Source organism: Acomys minous (assembly GCF_964271855.1).
Source record: "Acomys minous genome assembly, chromosome: 6".
NCBI classification, from domain to species: domain Eukaryota; kingdom Metazoa; phylum Chordata; class Mammalia; order Rodentia; family Muridae; genus Acomys; species Acomys minous.
In genome coordinates this window covers 43,092,205-43,109,281 of record NC_140487.1, presented here as the reverse complement: position 1 = coordinate 43,109,281, position 17,077 = coordinate 43,092,205, and the positions used below count along the sequence as shown (strand labels likewise).

General features: G+C 43.5%; 2 protein-coding genes across 17 annotated transcripts in view; one reads left to right on the top strand and one right to left on the bottom strand.

Moving 5' to 3' along the window:
- Positions 1-1,967, top strand: part of LMBR1 (limb development membrane protein 1) — a 117,514-nt gene extending 115,547 nt beyond the window's left edge. For both annotated transcript variants that reach the window (XM_084786955.1, XM_084786956.1), the window contains one exon: positions 274-1,967. In XM_084786955.1, the coding sequence (XP_084643081.1) occupies positions 274-359 (86 nt within the window). In that variant the 3' untranslated portion in view covers positions 360-1,967. The remainder of the gene's footprint in view (positions 1-273) is intronic.
- Positions 1,968-7,485: 5,518 nt separating this feature from the next.
- The window catches only part of RNF32 (ring finger protein 32), a 31,193-nt gene continuing 21,601 nt past the window's right edge, over positions 7,486-17,077 (bottom strand). For all 15 annotated transcript variants that reach the window (XM_084786959.1, XM_084786970.1, XM_084786960.1 and 12 more), the window contains 2 exons: positions 8,902-9,069; positions 7,486-8,149 (listed from right to left, as the gene is read on the bottom strand). In XM_084786959.1, coding sequence (XP_084643085.1) covers positions 7,901-8,149; positions 8,902-9,069 — 417 coding nt within the window. In that variant the 3' untranslated portion in view covers positions 7,486-7,900. The remainder of the gene's footprint in view (positions 8,150-8,901; positions 9,070-17,077) is intronic.

Sequence of the window (17,077 nt, the reverse complement as noted above, 5' to 3'; positions counted from 1 at the left end):
GACCAAGGGACTGTTTTGGGAGAAGTCTACAGATGAGTGTTGCAGCTTTATCAGTCCTGTGTCATACCCAAATTTAACAAATGAACCTACTTAAGTGTTCTATGGTGAAAGTGTAGTTCTTGGTCAGGAATGTGGCTCAGTAGTAGAGTGCTCGACTACCATAGATGAGGTCCTGGGTTTGATCTCCAGCATTGCAACCTCCACGGGTCTTTTCTGGTCACCCAGTCCCTTAGCAATGCTCCGTTCTCACACTTATCCTATTTTTTTCTGCAGGACTTCATAAACTTCACTTGTCAGATACCTCAAGGGATTCAGAAACTACAAAGCCTTCTGCCAACGGGCATCAGAAAGTACTGTGAGACCTGGCTGCCTCGGTAGCATTCTGCAGCAAGTCCTACTGACTCCTGACTCACGACATTCCCCCCCCCCACCCCCACAGATCAGCTTGTGGTGGGGTCTGGGCCCACCTGCCAGCGCCACCTTCTCATAGGCACTGAGAACTTGGCATTATTGATCTGTTTCTCATTTGAATTTCCTTATTGACCTTATAGCTTTTTCTAGAAACTGAGGAAAAGCGGCATGTCTACAGCAGGGAGCCATCTGGATGAGAGGTGAAGATGTGCGAGGAAGCAGATGTGGACTTTCTTATGGGAAATTTGGGTCTGCAGGCAGAAGCCTGCCTGAGAGTCACCTGGTACCCCACACCATCTTCAGGAAGTCCTGGAAACTGCCATACTAGTAACAAACTGCATTTTCTATTTCCTTAAAAACCAAAAGCAGAATTTGCAATTTATGGTACAGAATCTTCTTTAGAGTTTGAGCCAGTGGAAAATACTAGATTCTTTTAAAACCAGGGCCTTCATGGGCTGCCCCAGGACTATCTTTTTGTGGTAAGCTGCAGTAGGAAGCATATGTGATGGTAGATTTGGACAGGTTGTGTGCATACACCTGATAATACTTTTCACAGTACAGTGCCAGGGTTGTATACACTTGTAATGTAGACTTTGCCATATAGGCCATATGTATATCCACTTTTTAAAACCTTTTTTCAAAAACTGATTCACTACCTGTGCTTGTTTGCCTGTGGAACCCATAGACAGAGATTGCTTCTTCATGTACCACAGGCTTTGGTGGCTTTCATATATTTCATCTTAGGTCTTCACCCCAGGACAGCTACCAATGTGAAACCCAGAGCTTAAAGGTCAGGTTCTCCATGGAAAGGCAGGTGCAGTGCAATATGAGCTCATACGTATTCAGTTGTTTAGTCATAATTGTTGGGATGGTTTCTCAACTCCTGAGTCTACTGATTTAAAAAAATGAGCGCATGTGTTGTCCCTAGGTAGCACACGATTCACAGAAATATAGCGATATTGATATGCACTATATGGATAAAAAAAACAAAAAAAATGGGGTTTGTGTTCAGAAAAAAATAGTAAAGCATTTTTTCTTAAATTGTTGGATTTACTTTCTTTCGGAGAAATATATGAAAGGCTGTATCTGACCTTTTTTTTTTTTAACTTAGAAAACAAGAAAATGTAGTTGTATGTTTCAAGCCATTGAGTATACACTCCTTTACTTACACCATGGCATTCCCTGACACCCCAGGTTAGTTTTAAGGAAAAGGAGCATTGGCGCTGTGGCTCTGAGTGACTCCGTGCATACTGCCAGCACGCACTAGTAGGTTCCTGAGTGTGAGCTCCTGCATTAGCACAGTGCAAGTTGACTACTTTCCAATTTCCCTCATCATTTTGCCTACATTAGCATTAGTGCCAGGCTGTTTTTTTTATTGAAACTTTAAGTTTATCATTTGAGCAGACCAAGTGAAGGAGACATCAGAGAGCAGTTTCCTACTGCAGTCACTTCCAGTGTACACCATTTGCCAACACTACCAGACACACAGCTCCTGGCTAATCTGTAAGGTGTTTGAAAATTTCATACATTATTAAACTTTTCAATGTCTGTCTCAACTTTATTTTGTGTGTGTGTGTGTGTGTGTGTGTGTGTGTGTGTGTGTGTGTGTGTGTGTGTTTTATGAGTAAAGAGCTGAAGACAACTTTCAGGAGTCAGTTCTTTTCTTTCACCATGTGTATACTGGTAACTCCGCTACCTTTACCTGCTGAGCCATCTCACTGGCCAGTCCTAAACTTGCTCATTTGGAAGTTCTTAATTTGAAGATGGGTGCCAGGCTTAAGTGACCAAGCTTAGCCAGATATATGATGAATTTTAAAACACTGGCTAGAGATATTTGGATCTCAGGCCCTCCCTCTGTGGTTGTTCTACTGCATGGTTACCATCCTTTAAGGGTCACTGGTCCCTCTCCTGGAGAGAGGGTTTGAGTCCAGGTGCAGTCACTGCAATGGGTATGTGCTGTAGGCTGGCTGAAGGAGAACTTAACAAGTGGACAGCGGGATGCTGAGGCTTCCCTTCTGGGTTCGCAAAGACAGGCACTCATGGGATTCTTGCATTGTAGTGATGTTTTACAGGGACTGCAGATAGCTCTGCCAACAGATAGCTCTGTTCTCATCTCGCTAGTCATAGTGCGTTTCATTTGTAACTGGATGAGGCTGCACCAGTGACTGTTAATCCTTTTGTTCTCACACCTTGAATTTCCTCTTTAAAAGGGCATGAAGCTGAAGCAGGCGTGGTGGCGCACACCTTTAATCCCAGCACTTGGGAGGCAAAGGCAGGCGGATCTCTGTGAGTTTGAGACCAGCCTGGTCTATAAAGCAAGTCCACGACAGCCAAGGCTACACAGAGAAACCCTGTCTCAAAAACCAAACCAAAACCAAAAGGGCATGAAACTGGACATAGTAGTGTTTGCCTTAATCCTAGTACTCAAGAGGCAGGAGGATCCCTGTGAACTCAGAGCCAGCCTAGTTTACATAGGGGTCCAGGCAAGCCAGGGCTACATAGTGAACTTTCTCAAAAAACAAAACAAGGGCATGGGGGTTGGGGGTGGAGTGGCTGGAGAGATGGCTCAGTGGTTAAGAGCACTGGTTGCTCTTCCAGAGGACCCAAGATTTGGTTCGCAGCATCCACATGGAGGCTCACAGCCATCCGTGACTCTAGTCCCAGAGGAGCTCAGTGACATCCTTTTCAGGCCTCCATGGGCACTGCAGGCACATGTTGCAGGAAATCACTCCTACACATAAAAATAATTAATACAATTTAAACAAAAAGGGTACAAAGCACTTTAGTTATAGATCCTGATAAGGGGATATAACAAATGTTGTAGATTGTAACATTGATTTTCTAGCATATGTTTTAGATATCTATCAGTCATTATCTATGTCTGTCTGTCTGTCTGTCTGTCTGTCTGTCTGTCTGTCTATCTATCTATCTATCTATCTATCTATCTATCTATCTATCTAATGTAAAATAAGGTCTGGCCTAAATATGAGAAGCTGGTGAAGTTGTCCAGCCCTTCAGTCATACCTCTCTGGGACTGACTGGTGAATCAGAATGACACCTGTTGGGTGTGCTTCTCACAGCCTCTGCGCTGGAGCTTGTACTGGTGGCAGCAGTGATTGTTGCCACCTCTGTTCTGGCCAAGTGCAGTAGATGATCCCTGTGGTCAGTAGCACAAATTCCCATCGGTTCCAGTTTATACGTTTGAATTGTTATAGGATCTTTAAATATGTGAACATATGCGGTGTTGATTTTAAACTGTAAGTAACTGGCATGATACTTTTCAAATGTCTAGCTACATTGGTAAATTTTTGTTACATATTTTCAAATTTTCTGTTAGTCTTGTCTCTGTTAGTCTAAGAATTTCTAAAATTCTTAGAAATTAAAGTTCAGTACTTGATTTATAAGCCCTCGCACATATAAACATCTATTTAGTCTTCAGTGATAGCATCAACAGTCAAGAGCACTGCCTGGCTGCCTCTCTGTTCAGCGCTAGAGCACGGCGATTCTCCTGATGACTGGCAGAGGAGGAGCTAGATGCTCTCCTGCTTTCCCTTGTGGATCAGTGATACACTTCTTTGTAACCCAAAAGTCATATTAACAGTTGAAAACAATGCATCTTAAGTTATTTACTGATTCAATCTCATTAGACGTGTTTCTGATTTCTTCCATAGAGGAACTGAACTTCAATCCAAAGTTCTACAGAATGTAAGTGCTGTTCACACTGGCTCATTTGCTGGCAGTGTGCACAGTTCTGTGAACACCAGTGGCTTCACACTTCACCCCACAATAAGAAATGAATGTCCTCTGTAAGTGAGTCTACATGCATACCAAAACACATATAAGAATTTAACAAAACAGTGACATTTTTTCCTTATGAACCATGCTAGAATTTTCTAATGTTTATATACATATAAACATTATATATTATACATTACACATATACATATATACATATATATATATATACATATATACATATATATATAATACAAGGCACAAACTAATCTATTTCCTGGCCTATTAGTACAAAATGGGAGGTAAATTTCTACTTGAAAAACAGCTGGGTAAACTTGTTCTCTAAGGTTTTCTGAGTGTTGTCTTTTCCTGTTGTGAAAAGTCCTGCTGCAAACATGACACCATGGCACCAAGGACATAAGCTCCTACAGCATTTTTTCTTTTTTCTTTTTTTTCTTTCCTTCTTTCCTTTTTTGTGGTCTGTGATTATACTGGGACCCAATAGTATACCCAGAAACTTAAAAGGACACAAGCCATGTTGTTGAGACCCCTATTTGTCCCCATAGCTTAAGTGTTTGCCGAGCCCGACCTCTCCTCTATCACAGGCTTGCATTGGGTCATGCTACAGGGTAGGTTACTTTGTCTTATATTTCTCATTGTGAACTCACATGAGAGACTGGGAAGTGAGGCAGGTGTACAGGAGCATGGGGACAGAAAGTGAATGTTCGAACCTTCCTGATACATGGGCAGCTCTGAACCCCATCAAACAGGAAATGCACACCTCCATTTCTTGTCTTTGGAATGCAGCCAAAAACAACTAAAGGTGTTTGAGCTTGCCCCATTCGTGAGTATGGAAGCAGGTTAGTCCAAGCCATCCAGATTCCAGTGACTCCCATTGGCTTGTTCAGGGTCCTCAGACAGCAGATGAACCTTGGTGGCATCATTCCTGTGTGTTGATGGGGCTTGGGACTGAGAGCAGCCACCTTAGTTTGCCTGTCTGCGGACATTGTCCATGCTGAGCCTCCTCTGTTCTTTAAGTAAGCCAACACTTAATGCAGTTCAGTAAGCAGATGTCAGTAAGATGCTGTGGGTCTAAGAGGAGACCAGTTTTATGGCTGTAACCTGCAAGGCCTTAGGGCTTGAAAATAGCAGCAGTTGCTACATTAGAGTTGCTGCCCTTGCCGCACACTGCCTGAAGCCCTTGCTTACTCTGGAAGCTCCTAGAAGTCCAGCTCCGGCTACACTGCCGAGGACAGAACTCAGTAGCTAGAGCCTGAGAAGTTGATATGAGCCCTGCACAGGAGTTTCCAGGGCCAGACACTGAGCCTTGTGTAGGAATGGAAGGTAGTAAGAACCTATAACGTGTTCTTAAACCATCACCTCTGTCTTGAGTGGTAAGAATAACAAATAGAGGGCCATGTAACATTGTAGTTTAACAATGATATGGCTGTCTCATGTACATGGAAAGGAAGAAAAGAGCCCTACAAAGCCTAAGGCTGGACTCCACCTCAGCTTATCATAGGCTTCTAGAGCTCTCACTACTCTGAGGGCAAAAGCTCAGAACAGCTGCTGTTGGCTCACATGGACCACGTCTGGACCCAAGTACCCTGAGAATGTGCTGCTTTGGTGGTGTCTTAGTCAGTTTATGAGTTAGTGAGCAGTGCACCTAGGGATGGGTCAGGCAGGCCCTGTGAAACAGCAACCATAAAAATGTGTAAGTGTGCAAGAATTCATGTGTGTCTACCATGTGGGGAAAAAGGAAGACTTTCTAATTGCCTACAATCCAGAGCATGCAAGCCCCCTAAGTATGGTTAAAGTAAACACGGGAGTGGGCAGAGAGAAGCAGGGTTTGTCTTACAAGAATGCTGAGATATCTGCTAAGCTACAGCAGAGAGCAGTTCATTACAGTAAAGACTGCTCTGAGGAAGAGGCCACAGTGGGGGGGGGGGGCAGTGCCTTCTGTGGCCTCTGAGCCTTCTTACTGGCATGAGGTATCCCAATCACTGCATTGGTTTCCATGTGACACCTGACTAAAGATACAATGGGATGGTAAAAGTTTGTACTGTCCTCTCAAAAGGCCACTTTTCCATAAGAAATGGAGCTGTATTGTCTTGACTATTGCCCGATGGCTGAGACCCTGCTCTCAATGCTAGAATATTTACTACTGTCAGAACCCCAATGAAGTTGATGCCTGATGTGTTCTTCAATCCAAGAGACCTGTTGCCAACAAGTAGCATCCATTCCTGTGTCAGTACATCATCAGAGGAGTTCACAGGGGGGACATTGACAGGTTCCAGGGAATGGCACTGCCACCTCAGCTTGTGCATGGCCTCCTTCCAACATCAGAGCACTCAGACTACTGCAACACTCGCTGCATCCCCATTAGACATAGAGACCTCTGCAGCTGAGTCTTCTGAATGGAAAAGTGGTTCTCTGACATGCAGCTTGTCTCTGCCACATGTTTAAAGTATTCTTCAAATTAGCCTCCAAATGTTGAAACAGCATGTCTAATCATTAAGAAATTTTAGTATAATCTAATATATATGTAGCAATTCACAAATTATATATCTATCTATGCATATATTATAAACCAACAAAAGAGAACCATTTAAAAGGATAAAAAATTAGAAAAGTGAGTTTTAAATACTTCTTACACTGTGTAGGGGGCAGTTCTGAACCCTGGCATGTACCTTTGCTTGCTACCTGCTTCTCACACAGGCTGGGATACTGTCTCATGTGGGCACTGCCTCCCAGCAGTCTTCAACATGCTCTTCCCCCAAAGAAAGCAGATTCCCTGGTGTGGGCTGAGGCAAAGGAGACTTAAATGCCTGGGATAAAAGGAGCCAGGGAACTTGAAGGGTCTGTAGGCTGGATACCCCAGCCTCGATTGCCATATACTGCTAACACTGTTGAATGGGTCTTTATCTGTTCCAGTGGCCAGGGGCCGTCTGAGCTGTGCACACCAATCTTAGCACCATCATCACTCTGTATCCAACCTGGAGTTTGAACTGTTGCCAAAAAACAAAAACAAAACAAAAAAAAACCCAAAACTGTATCTGTGCTGATACGTACACACATTTTTCTCTTTTGTGTTCTTAGTTTTTAAGTAATATAGTGCAGCAACTATTCACAGAGCACTCATCTCTTCCTAGACATTGTAATTCATAGGTGATCTCAAAGTATACTGAGAGATGTAGTTGGTTATAAGCAAATGCTGCGCTGTTTCATATCAGGGACTAGAGCATTTGTGAGGTCTGGCATTAGAGTGTGACACCGACACCAAAGAATTCTGTGGCTTCAGGGATTTTTCAGTTGTTTCATATATGAACAACAGGAATCTGCAACACCATCATTAACATTTAATTCACCTTGTTTTGATGTTGAATACACTGGGTTTTTTTTTTTCAGTTTACATGTTAAAAGTACTTAACTATAATATTAATCTACTACATAAAAATAAAAGGAAGATTCTTATGCATTGGATAAGTGTCAGTTTCCTGGCTGTTGGCCAGACACTAGCTACATTTTAAGTAAAACTTTCTCATTTATTTCAAGTAACTAAACTCACAAATACATAAGCTTCTTTTTATGTAATGAAGACTACAGTTAGGTAGGCCCTTATTTCTTCTACATCGTAAAAAAGAACAGACCGCAATGTAGTACTCAACCCAAAACTCACTCAGCTCATCGAAAATCGGTAGGCTTTTCACCCCTTTCTTGTTCTCACTTTAGATTTAACTTCCTGAACATGAATTCAGCATTCAAGAATTTTCTTTTGGTAGCTGGAGCGGCAGAGAGGACAGATGTGGAAAGGGACATTGTCTCCCAAAGAAAACTCCTCCAAGGCCAGAAGGCAGGCATGGTGGAACAGGTGTGCACAGGACAGGAGGACTGTCTCTCGGGGACGCTGATTGCTGGTCCCTACAGCTGCTTGTCGGCAGTCACCATGAAGGGAGAGTGGAGTCAGGCAGATGGAGCATTCATAGATCTCACGGTGAGCAGCCTGTAGCACAAAACAGACACGGATTTGTTAAAGGAAGACCCTCCCATTACACTCCACAGTTACTCAGACTTACAGTAGGGACTATATCACAAGACACATGGGCAGTACACTGAAAATCTTAAATAATCAAGATGTGAGATGTAGAGATTGTAATAAGAATACTTTAGAACTGCTGAGCATTAATAATAAACAGTGCCTCTTAATTAAAAGTGGAAAATTATGCCAAGTGTGGTGGTGCATGCCTTTAATCCCAGCACTCAGGAGGCAGAGGCAGGTGGATTTCTGTGAGTTGGAGGCCAGCCTTGCCTAGAGAGAGAGTTCCAGGACAGTGAGGGCTACAAAGAAACCTTGTCTTAAAACAAAACAGTGGGAAATTGCTAAGCACTTGGCTGTACTGTTGGAAGTTTTAAAACATCCCCAATTTTGTTTTAAGCCTTTTTTTTCTTTTACCCCCAATTTACTATTTCAAGTTTCCCCTCCATCTTGGCTTTGAGTTACTGCAGAGCCCTATTCTCCTTCCTTAGGCTGCTGCAGAGGCAGGAGGAGGGCAGGAAGCATTAGGCTTGCCCTTTGGGGTTTTCATTGTTCCCAGCATCCACCACTGAACTTTAACATTTCAAAACGAAGGACCCTGATGGTCATCACTGAGCTCATAGCAAAGGCCCAGGTGTCCCTGTCCATGCAGAACTCCGCAAGGCTCCACCCTTACACACCAGTGACTGCAGCAGGAAGGAAGCTGGTCTGAAGCCTACCTGCACTTGGATTTTCTCCCAGTCCTCCTCAGTGATCTCATGGCCACACCTTTCATCCAGCTGCTGAAGAATGCTGCGATTCACAGCCAAGCAGAGGTCAATTTCTGAGAAGAGTTCATCTATGTTGATGTTGTATGAGCACAGGATTCGCTGGCTGATCTCTGTGAACTGAGAACAGAGCCACAGAGTGGAGCTTCTGGGACAGGGCAGTGGCTCCTGAAGAAGGGACGTGCCTTCCCTTCTCCAGAAGCTCTCAGGTCCTGCCCTCATCTCTGAGCACACACACACAAGCTGCCTGTTTCACTCCTCAGTTGTCTCCTTTTGTCATCTTTAGGGGACTTGCCACTCTTCATCATTGAAAGCCCAGTTAACTGCTGCCTAGACACAAGTCCTTATTTCTGTAAGAAGTTGCCCATGTCACAGGAGACTATTAAATGTTTATACATTTCTCTTGCTAATATATATCTTGTTGGTTGGTCTAAATCACAGGATTCCAGCTTGAGAGTTTTGGAGATACTTTAGGAGATACTTTTTCCTCTGTTATAGTTAGCAAGGATGCATCTGGGACTAAGGCTGACAGGAGGGAGGAACTAGAATCTTGCTGAGGACTTACACAGCACAGTGTAATTCTTGGCACTGCTTCCAGGCGTGTGGGAACTAGACCTAGCTCTAGGCGTGGCTCACAGCCATCTTCCTGTGAATCTGTGGCTGCAGACTGTAGACGACCTTATTGCAAGCAAAGGAGAGGACCAAGCAAAGGGGGGACGTTCTGGTTTTTGTTTTCATCAAGCTCTAGGGTCACAATTCGAAATGCTTCTTGCCTAATGACTTTACAAATCTTCCTCCAGACACATAATCAAGATGGATAACTAAGATCCCTCACTACAGAACAGACCCTTGGGACTTAGGTTACATTCTACACTGGTGGTGTCAGTGCAGAGGCAGCATATGCATGCCACCTCAGTATCAACCTTAAGTAAGTCTCTAGTGTTCCTCTAAACCCAGTTCTTTATAAAGCTACATACACACAACCAATTTAGGAAAGCAACTGGTCTTAGGACAAACAGCTTGGGCATTAGGTGCTGGATGGCTGTGGCAGGGCCTGCATTCATCTCCTAATGGCATGAATAGGAGCTGCTGGAACTATAGGACTCCAACACTTTGAAGACACACTGGTGTGAACTAGTGTACACACACTTAGGAATGTGGAGTATGATGCAGCATTCTATAGGTTCCTGGGCAAGTCCCCTGCCAGCTTTACCTACTGCCATTAAATACACAACAGTTAAGAAGCAGTTCTTGACCCATCTGTGTGCCATCTCTTATTCTCTGAGTTAAAGGCTTGACACTGTGTCTGCCCTTCCTTCAAGATGCTGCCGCCATATTTCAAAAGTCTTATGAGTACTATATTACTTAGTAGATAACTTTTAAACCTTAGTGGGATTTATATTAAGATAGTAAGTCATGTTGGTGCACACCTATAATCCTAGCATTCAGAGGACTTGAGGTAAGGGATCAAAGTTTGAGGCTAGCCTGAGCCATATGAGACCCTGTCTCAAAGTGATTTTTGTTGTTGTTGTTGTTAGTGTCTTGCTTACAAAGTTGTATAGGTTTTAGGTGTTCTTCCCCAACTCATTTTTCTGTAAGTTTTCATGATATTTTTAGTACAACGTTTATTAAAAACATACATTATTGGTCCAGTGCTTAAATGTCATAGTAGTTGTGGTTTTAGTTACTTAAAACATAATTGTAGGGAATTCTTCACAATTACCTCTGGACAGAAGTTCAAATGTAAACAGATGACTGACTAGATGGTACTACTTCACACAGCATCATATTATAATAATATGCTTAGAAAATCAAATTTTACAGTATTCATGGAGGCTGGGCCTGATAGGCACAAAAGCACTCTCCAACCATACATGACTTCGCGTTTCACAGATACTTTCACAATTAGCTAGATCAGCTAATCTAGCCCTGTTTGTTCTTAGCAAGTGGGTCTCTTCAACCAGTGGTGCCTTCCTGGGCCCATCTGTTCCAGATAGGAAGAGAAACTGTGACCAAGTTCTTCAGAGCATGTACTCACTTGTGACACCCAGTCTTTATCTGCTGTCCAGTTTAAGATAGAAAGAGAGGGACTCTGACGAGGATGAGTGTCCAGCTTAGTTGTGAGGCCCTAGAATCTGGTCACCATGGCTCTGCATCAGTAGCTTCTAGTACTGTGCATTGTGTTAGTGCCACCTTGAGTTTTTAGGAACAATTACACTGGCAGGGATGTTCAGGTGGGTAGTAGTAGTGCAGTCACAGAGGGTCTGCAGGGTCCCGAAGCCAGCCTCTCAGATGGGCTGGGAAAGAGAATCATTCCCTGGATTTCAATTAGGCAATAAAGACTGGGTTTCTCTGAGCAAGAGGAAAAACATCTGCTGTTGAGGAATCATATGAGGAAAGGCTGGGAGAAAATGAGTCTATCTAGTCACTGCAAAGCAGCACATGACATACAATTACCTAAGCTTCCCGCCATGATATAGTTGCTTTGAGGATTTTCTGAATGACCTAAGAGTTAGTTATACTATGCCATTGTGTGACAGAAAGGCAGTTGGAGCTATATGTGCAATGCTAAAATTTCTAGTAATCACTTTGAAAGTCTTCTAAATTAATTTTTCTCACCTAATATGTCCAAAATACCATCTCACCATTTTCATTTGAATGGCTATAATGGGGTATTTTACATGCTGTTCCCCATCTCAGGTCAGACCTGTCTTGTTCCCAGGACTCAAGGCTAAGTGGCATTAGTGTGGACATTAGAGCACAAGTCCTGGGAGCCAGTTCTCTCCTCCCATGTAGGTCCTGGGGGTTGAACTCCAATCAGCAGGCTCCACAGCAAATGCCTTAAAAGCCATCTCACTGTCCCCATGTGGGAAACAAAACAAACCTCTGTTTTCCACCAAAAATTTCTATCTTTAGCTTTTCTTTTAGTCACCTTAAAGGTGAAAAACTTTTCTGTTCTTTTAGCTCTAGCCCTATAGATGCATATGCCAGTTATCACAGTCCAAAGTTAACCAGCTCTTTATCCTCTGAGCCAACACATGAGGACCTCTGCATGCTTTCACTCAGCTATCGTCTCCCGGTCCAGTCTTGCAAATACTAGAGCTCTGTCTTAGCTTGTTAGGGATACACTGCCATTCTTGTTTGGCAGATTCAGTGGCTGAGAGACAACCTTCTCCCCTGTATTTACCACTTATACATAGACTTCCCATCTAGGGCCATTTTCTTTCTTTAGGGAATGCAATCTTCAGTGCTCCTCTTAAGAAAGCATTTTAGAGTCATAACAGCATTGCCCGTCTTAACTCATGTCTCTCCTTGTCGCTGTTCTTACAGTTTTTCATTTAGTTCACATAGAATTCTGAGCTGTTTCATTTCCCCTAGATGGTGCCCAGTCTTCTGGCTTATACTGAACGTCTGAGACATCTCTCTGTGTGGTGCAGGTGCTGTTCTTTGAGCAGCTTGTCAGGTTCCTCTGTTCCTGAGGTCTTCCACAGCATTACTATGCGTAACAATGACCACACCTCACCCCCACTTTTAAGTCATATACAGGGGCCTTTGTTCTGGATTTGCTTCAAATCTGGAAAATCCTTTCCCTTTGCTGCTTCAAGCTCTTCCCTTTGTCCTTTATATTCATGCACTTTTCCTTCTCAGTTCTAAGAATGAGGTAGAGCCAACCAACACCCTCTCCCCTTGTCATTTGTCTGTCTGTTTTTTTGAGACAGGCTTTCTCTGTGTAACACCCCTGGCTGTCCTGGACTCACTTTGTAGACCAGGCTGGCCTTGAACTCACAGAGATCTGCCTGCCTTTGCCTCCGCCTCCCTGTCCCCTAGTGATTTGTGTGAGACACTCTTAGTGAAAGGAGAAGGAAAAGGTGACCAGGGCAGCTGGAGCCCTTTCTCTGGGAAAAGGTGTTCACGAGCCACCCTAGTGCTGTGTGTAGAAATTCCATCCTGGAAAGAAGCTCATTAAGACTCAGGAAGTAAACAACTCACAGTCTCTGCAGGTCCCTGAAACTGAGCACTCACAAAGGCTCCTTCCCCCAAAGATTATATAAACAGTAAGGACTGCTCACAAGAGGAGCTCTGTGACTTATCTAGCTACCAGCATGTCATGTGGAGGGCATCTCCATGCTGTGGTAGGCTTCCTGTGATGTATCTGGTTTTGAGTCATCCATCCTCCTGTAAGTAACCTCAATAAACTCGTTAGTTCACCAAGTTGGCCTCTGTGGTATCTGTCCTTGCTGTTGGTGGTTCCCTTTCTGGGGTGATAAGACACTGGTTCACATCTTCCCAAGAACAGTGTCATACAATACTCAATGTAATGTGCCAGTGAGGAGCAGGACTGAGTTACAAAAACAGAATTCTGGAATTGCAGTGTGGCCACAGCCCAGGCAGGCAGCTCCTATAGCACTGCAGCTGTTCTGCTGAGAAGTGATGGGCATGTGTGTAGGCAGGCAATTGTTAACTCTGCTTCCTCAGACCTGTACTTAAACAGATACCGTACAGTGTAAAGCTAAGTGATACACTCGCGCTATTAACTTACAATGTTACTCCAAACATTAAATCACAATGATATAAAAGGCCAGAGAAAAGGGAAAATTGTATTTTAAAAAATTCTGTTTTCATTTCATGGCTTGATCCTGTCACTTGGAATACAGTATTCATATCCCTCACATAGCTGTCATTAGCTCGACACTTCAATGATCGGCACACCACCCTTTCCTCTGGGAGGCTCTCTTGAGAAAACCATGTTGGGGAGCATGGGGTCTCCCTGCCACACCTAGTCACTCTCCTCAAGAAGCATGAGACATTAAGTGGGCTTCCCAGACATGGCGTTTGAGTACCATGGCTGGCTGCTGAGTACCACTGTTCCTTCCCAGCTACCCCTTGCAACTTACTGCAGTACTAAATACTATTTGCTCCTGAGTTCAGGCCTGCTCATTTGCTGCCAGGAAGCACATCATGTCGAGATCTCACAGGCACCCCAAGTAGCAAGCCCAAGGGGTCCTCCCCAACTCCAAATAGAGCTAAGTTTGGATGTGTGAGCTCAAGTCACAAGACCACACCTATGGGTCTCTTTTCCTCAAGATCCTACACTGATTCCTGAGCAAATCTGTGGTCTGTCCCTGAGCACATCCCTGTGGGCACTGCCTATGACTTATGGCTGTTCCTCTCCAGGAGCCTCTCAGGCCAGCTCCAGCCCACCCCAAAATAAGGTGCTTACCACCCAATGAAACATTGGATCCTGCCAGCTTGCATGCCAGGCCTGTCAAGACATCCTTCAGGGGTGGCAGGGGTTCATCGGCTTTGCTCTGTTCACATTCATCTTCCCATATCCCTTGTTCAGAATAACCCCGTCTCTGTCCCCCCCTCTTTCCTGTCTGTCCTCATGGCACTTACTGTTCCTTGAAATTTAACATTTTTTGTTTTGTTTTATTGAGTCAGAGTCTCTCCTTGTAGTTCTGGCTGGCCTGGAACTCAGAGAGGAATTCACTGCCAAACAGTAACACCACCTCTACACCTATAACTCATACCTCTTAATTTTTAAAAATGTTGTAAACCTTATTACTTTAAATTTTATACTTCATTAGTTTTAAAGAAATTGTTTTTAAACAAAAATAATCTTTCATATTTAATTATGGTTAAAGCCTACTAAATACATTTTATTCAATCAAAACAAAAGTTCACTTTTATCACTTGCAAGCATTACCTGATAAAATAGGAAAAGGCTTACACCATTTCCGTGGGGCTTGTTAGTACAACATGTTGGGGCTGAGCCAGTATTTAACAGGCAGGGTACAGCCTTGAGGATCAAAGACCACAAACACGACTCTTCTAATGAAGAGTTCCTAAAGCGGTAGGAGCACACCCACAGTGCTGGTGTCCTGGGACCTCAGGCTCCCGGGCATGAGGGGAGGGCAACCTGTGCTGTATTTTAGAGCTCGGGTGGCCAGAGCTGGGGCTGCACCAGCTTTCCCCATGTCTGCTACTGATGCAGAGCCATGGTGACCAGATTCTAGGGCCTCACAGCTAAGCTGGACACCCATCCTCCTGAGAGTCCCTCTGTCTATCTTAAACTGGGTGTCACAAACGAGTACCTACTCTGAAGAACTTGGTCACAGTTTCTCTTCCTGTCTGGAACAGATGGGTCCAGGAAGGCACCACTGGTTGAAGAGACCCACTTGCTAAGAACAAACAGGGCTAGGTTAGCTGATCTAGCTAATTATGAAATTATGAAAGTCTCTGTGAAATGCAAAGTGATTAGAGAGTGCTTTTGTGCCTGTCAGGCCCAGCCTCCATGAATACTGTAAATTCCTTTTCTAAGCATATTAGTTATAATATATAATATGATGCTGTGTGAAGTAGTACCATCTTGTTAGTCACCACTGACTTCCGCAAAAGCTGTCTTGAAAGAATCTTATGGTGTGGCCCAGGTGTTTGCTCAGTTCTGTGAGTAACTGCTGCCTTTTCCTCTTCCTGCAATTCATGTGTTACGGTGACGTGGGCTGAAAGTGATCTGTCCTCCACTCTCCCAGTGGCCTTCTGGCTCTTGGGGGTCAATGGTATCTATTTTGTGTACATTTCTTATCTCTTCAGATGAGTACCACAGATCTAGGGAAGCCCCTGGTTCATCTATTTAAGGTCCTTAGCACTGAAAAAAAGTTGACTTTCAGTTTGGAAAAGATTAGAAATGAGAGCAAATACATGGCCTAAATGTACATATTTGGAAGCAGCACAATAGGAATTCTTTCCTAGAGAAGGGAAAGGTGAATAGGAACAATGCTTGTCTAGATTTTGAAGGGACTTCTGGTGGCAAAATTCAGTAAAACACCAATGTTTAGGCAAAAACCACGACACTGATGTGAAGTTGTCAACACTGAGGACATATCAGGGTGTGTTTCTAAAGGGAGCAGAAAGGACTGCTCTTGTTCCTTAGAACCACAGCTCAGCTCAGGAACAGCAATCTTTGCAGGACTAGCGCTGTGCCCAGTAGCTAGCTCATGTTAGCAAGTGGGAGGCTTCAGGTTAACACTTGAAAAAAGTCAACACACATTTACCGAGTGCTCACTGTAATCAATTCAAAGCAACTACTAAGTATTTCTGAAATGTCAAACTCTTGTTTTCAGAAATTCTTATTTCCTCACTTATGTGAATTAATAACCTTCATAATTCAAAGGGCAAGGAAGACAAGAAAAACACGCCAACTTAGTTGTAGTTTTTAAACAATAATGCTTAATATTATGAATTTCACATAAACAGATAAACATATAAAAAGTCAATTTAGAAATATGATTAGCTTAGCATACTTTTCCTTTTAAGTTTCCTATTTTAGATGTTTGATAAATTTAATAACCAAGAAAGAGTCCAGGTCATTGATATGTAAAGCAATTACTGGTCATTTGCAAGCAGTACACTAGCTAAACATTAAAAAAATACCAACAAAAGCATTTAGGTGGACTCTGTCTGCTCAGGAGAGTCTTAAGTGATCCATCTCATGTCAGCAAATTGCTTACTAATGTGTTGACTTAGGGCCACCCTCAAAAGCAAAAAGAAAAGCCTGGAATTTACAGCGTATCAATGCATCAGTTGATAAGCTTTTACTGGTTTAATATCCTTCCAGGCTTGCAGCTTGGAGCCACTTCAAGTTAGCAACAGAATGTTTGCCATCTCTATGTGATAAAGGAAGTCAAAGGAATGAACAAACTTCAGGACCATTATGCTGTTTGGTGAGATGGAAATGAAAAGCTAGAGAAGGCACAGGTTGGGGGTGTGTGGGAGCTGAGCCCTCAAGTCCAGCACCTGACAGACTGTTAGCCTCACCTTTCAAACAATGGTCTGGACTTTAGCTGGCGCAGAGATAACATAGTGCATTTGGAAAGTTTTAATTGCAGCAATAAAAGACCATGCCTCAATTATATGACAGATGCTAGCAGAGTTTCCAGATAAGGATCAAAGGCATCCAAGGAGTGGCCACTGCACTTTGGGCCACACTAGGCTTTCTGTACACACTGCTGGGGAATTAGCACATCAGCTTTCCCGACCTTTCTAGGTCCTTTGATCTGAGTTCCCAAGCAAGTAAGTGTATGAGGACTACTGTATCAGCCAGACAGGTCCAACACCCCCTCACTGA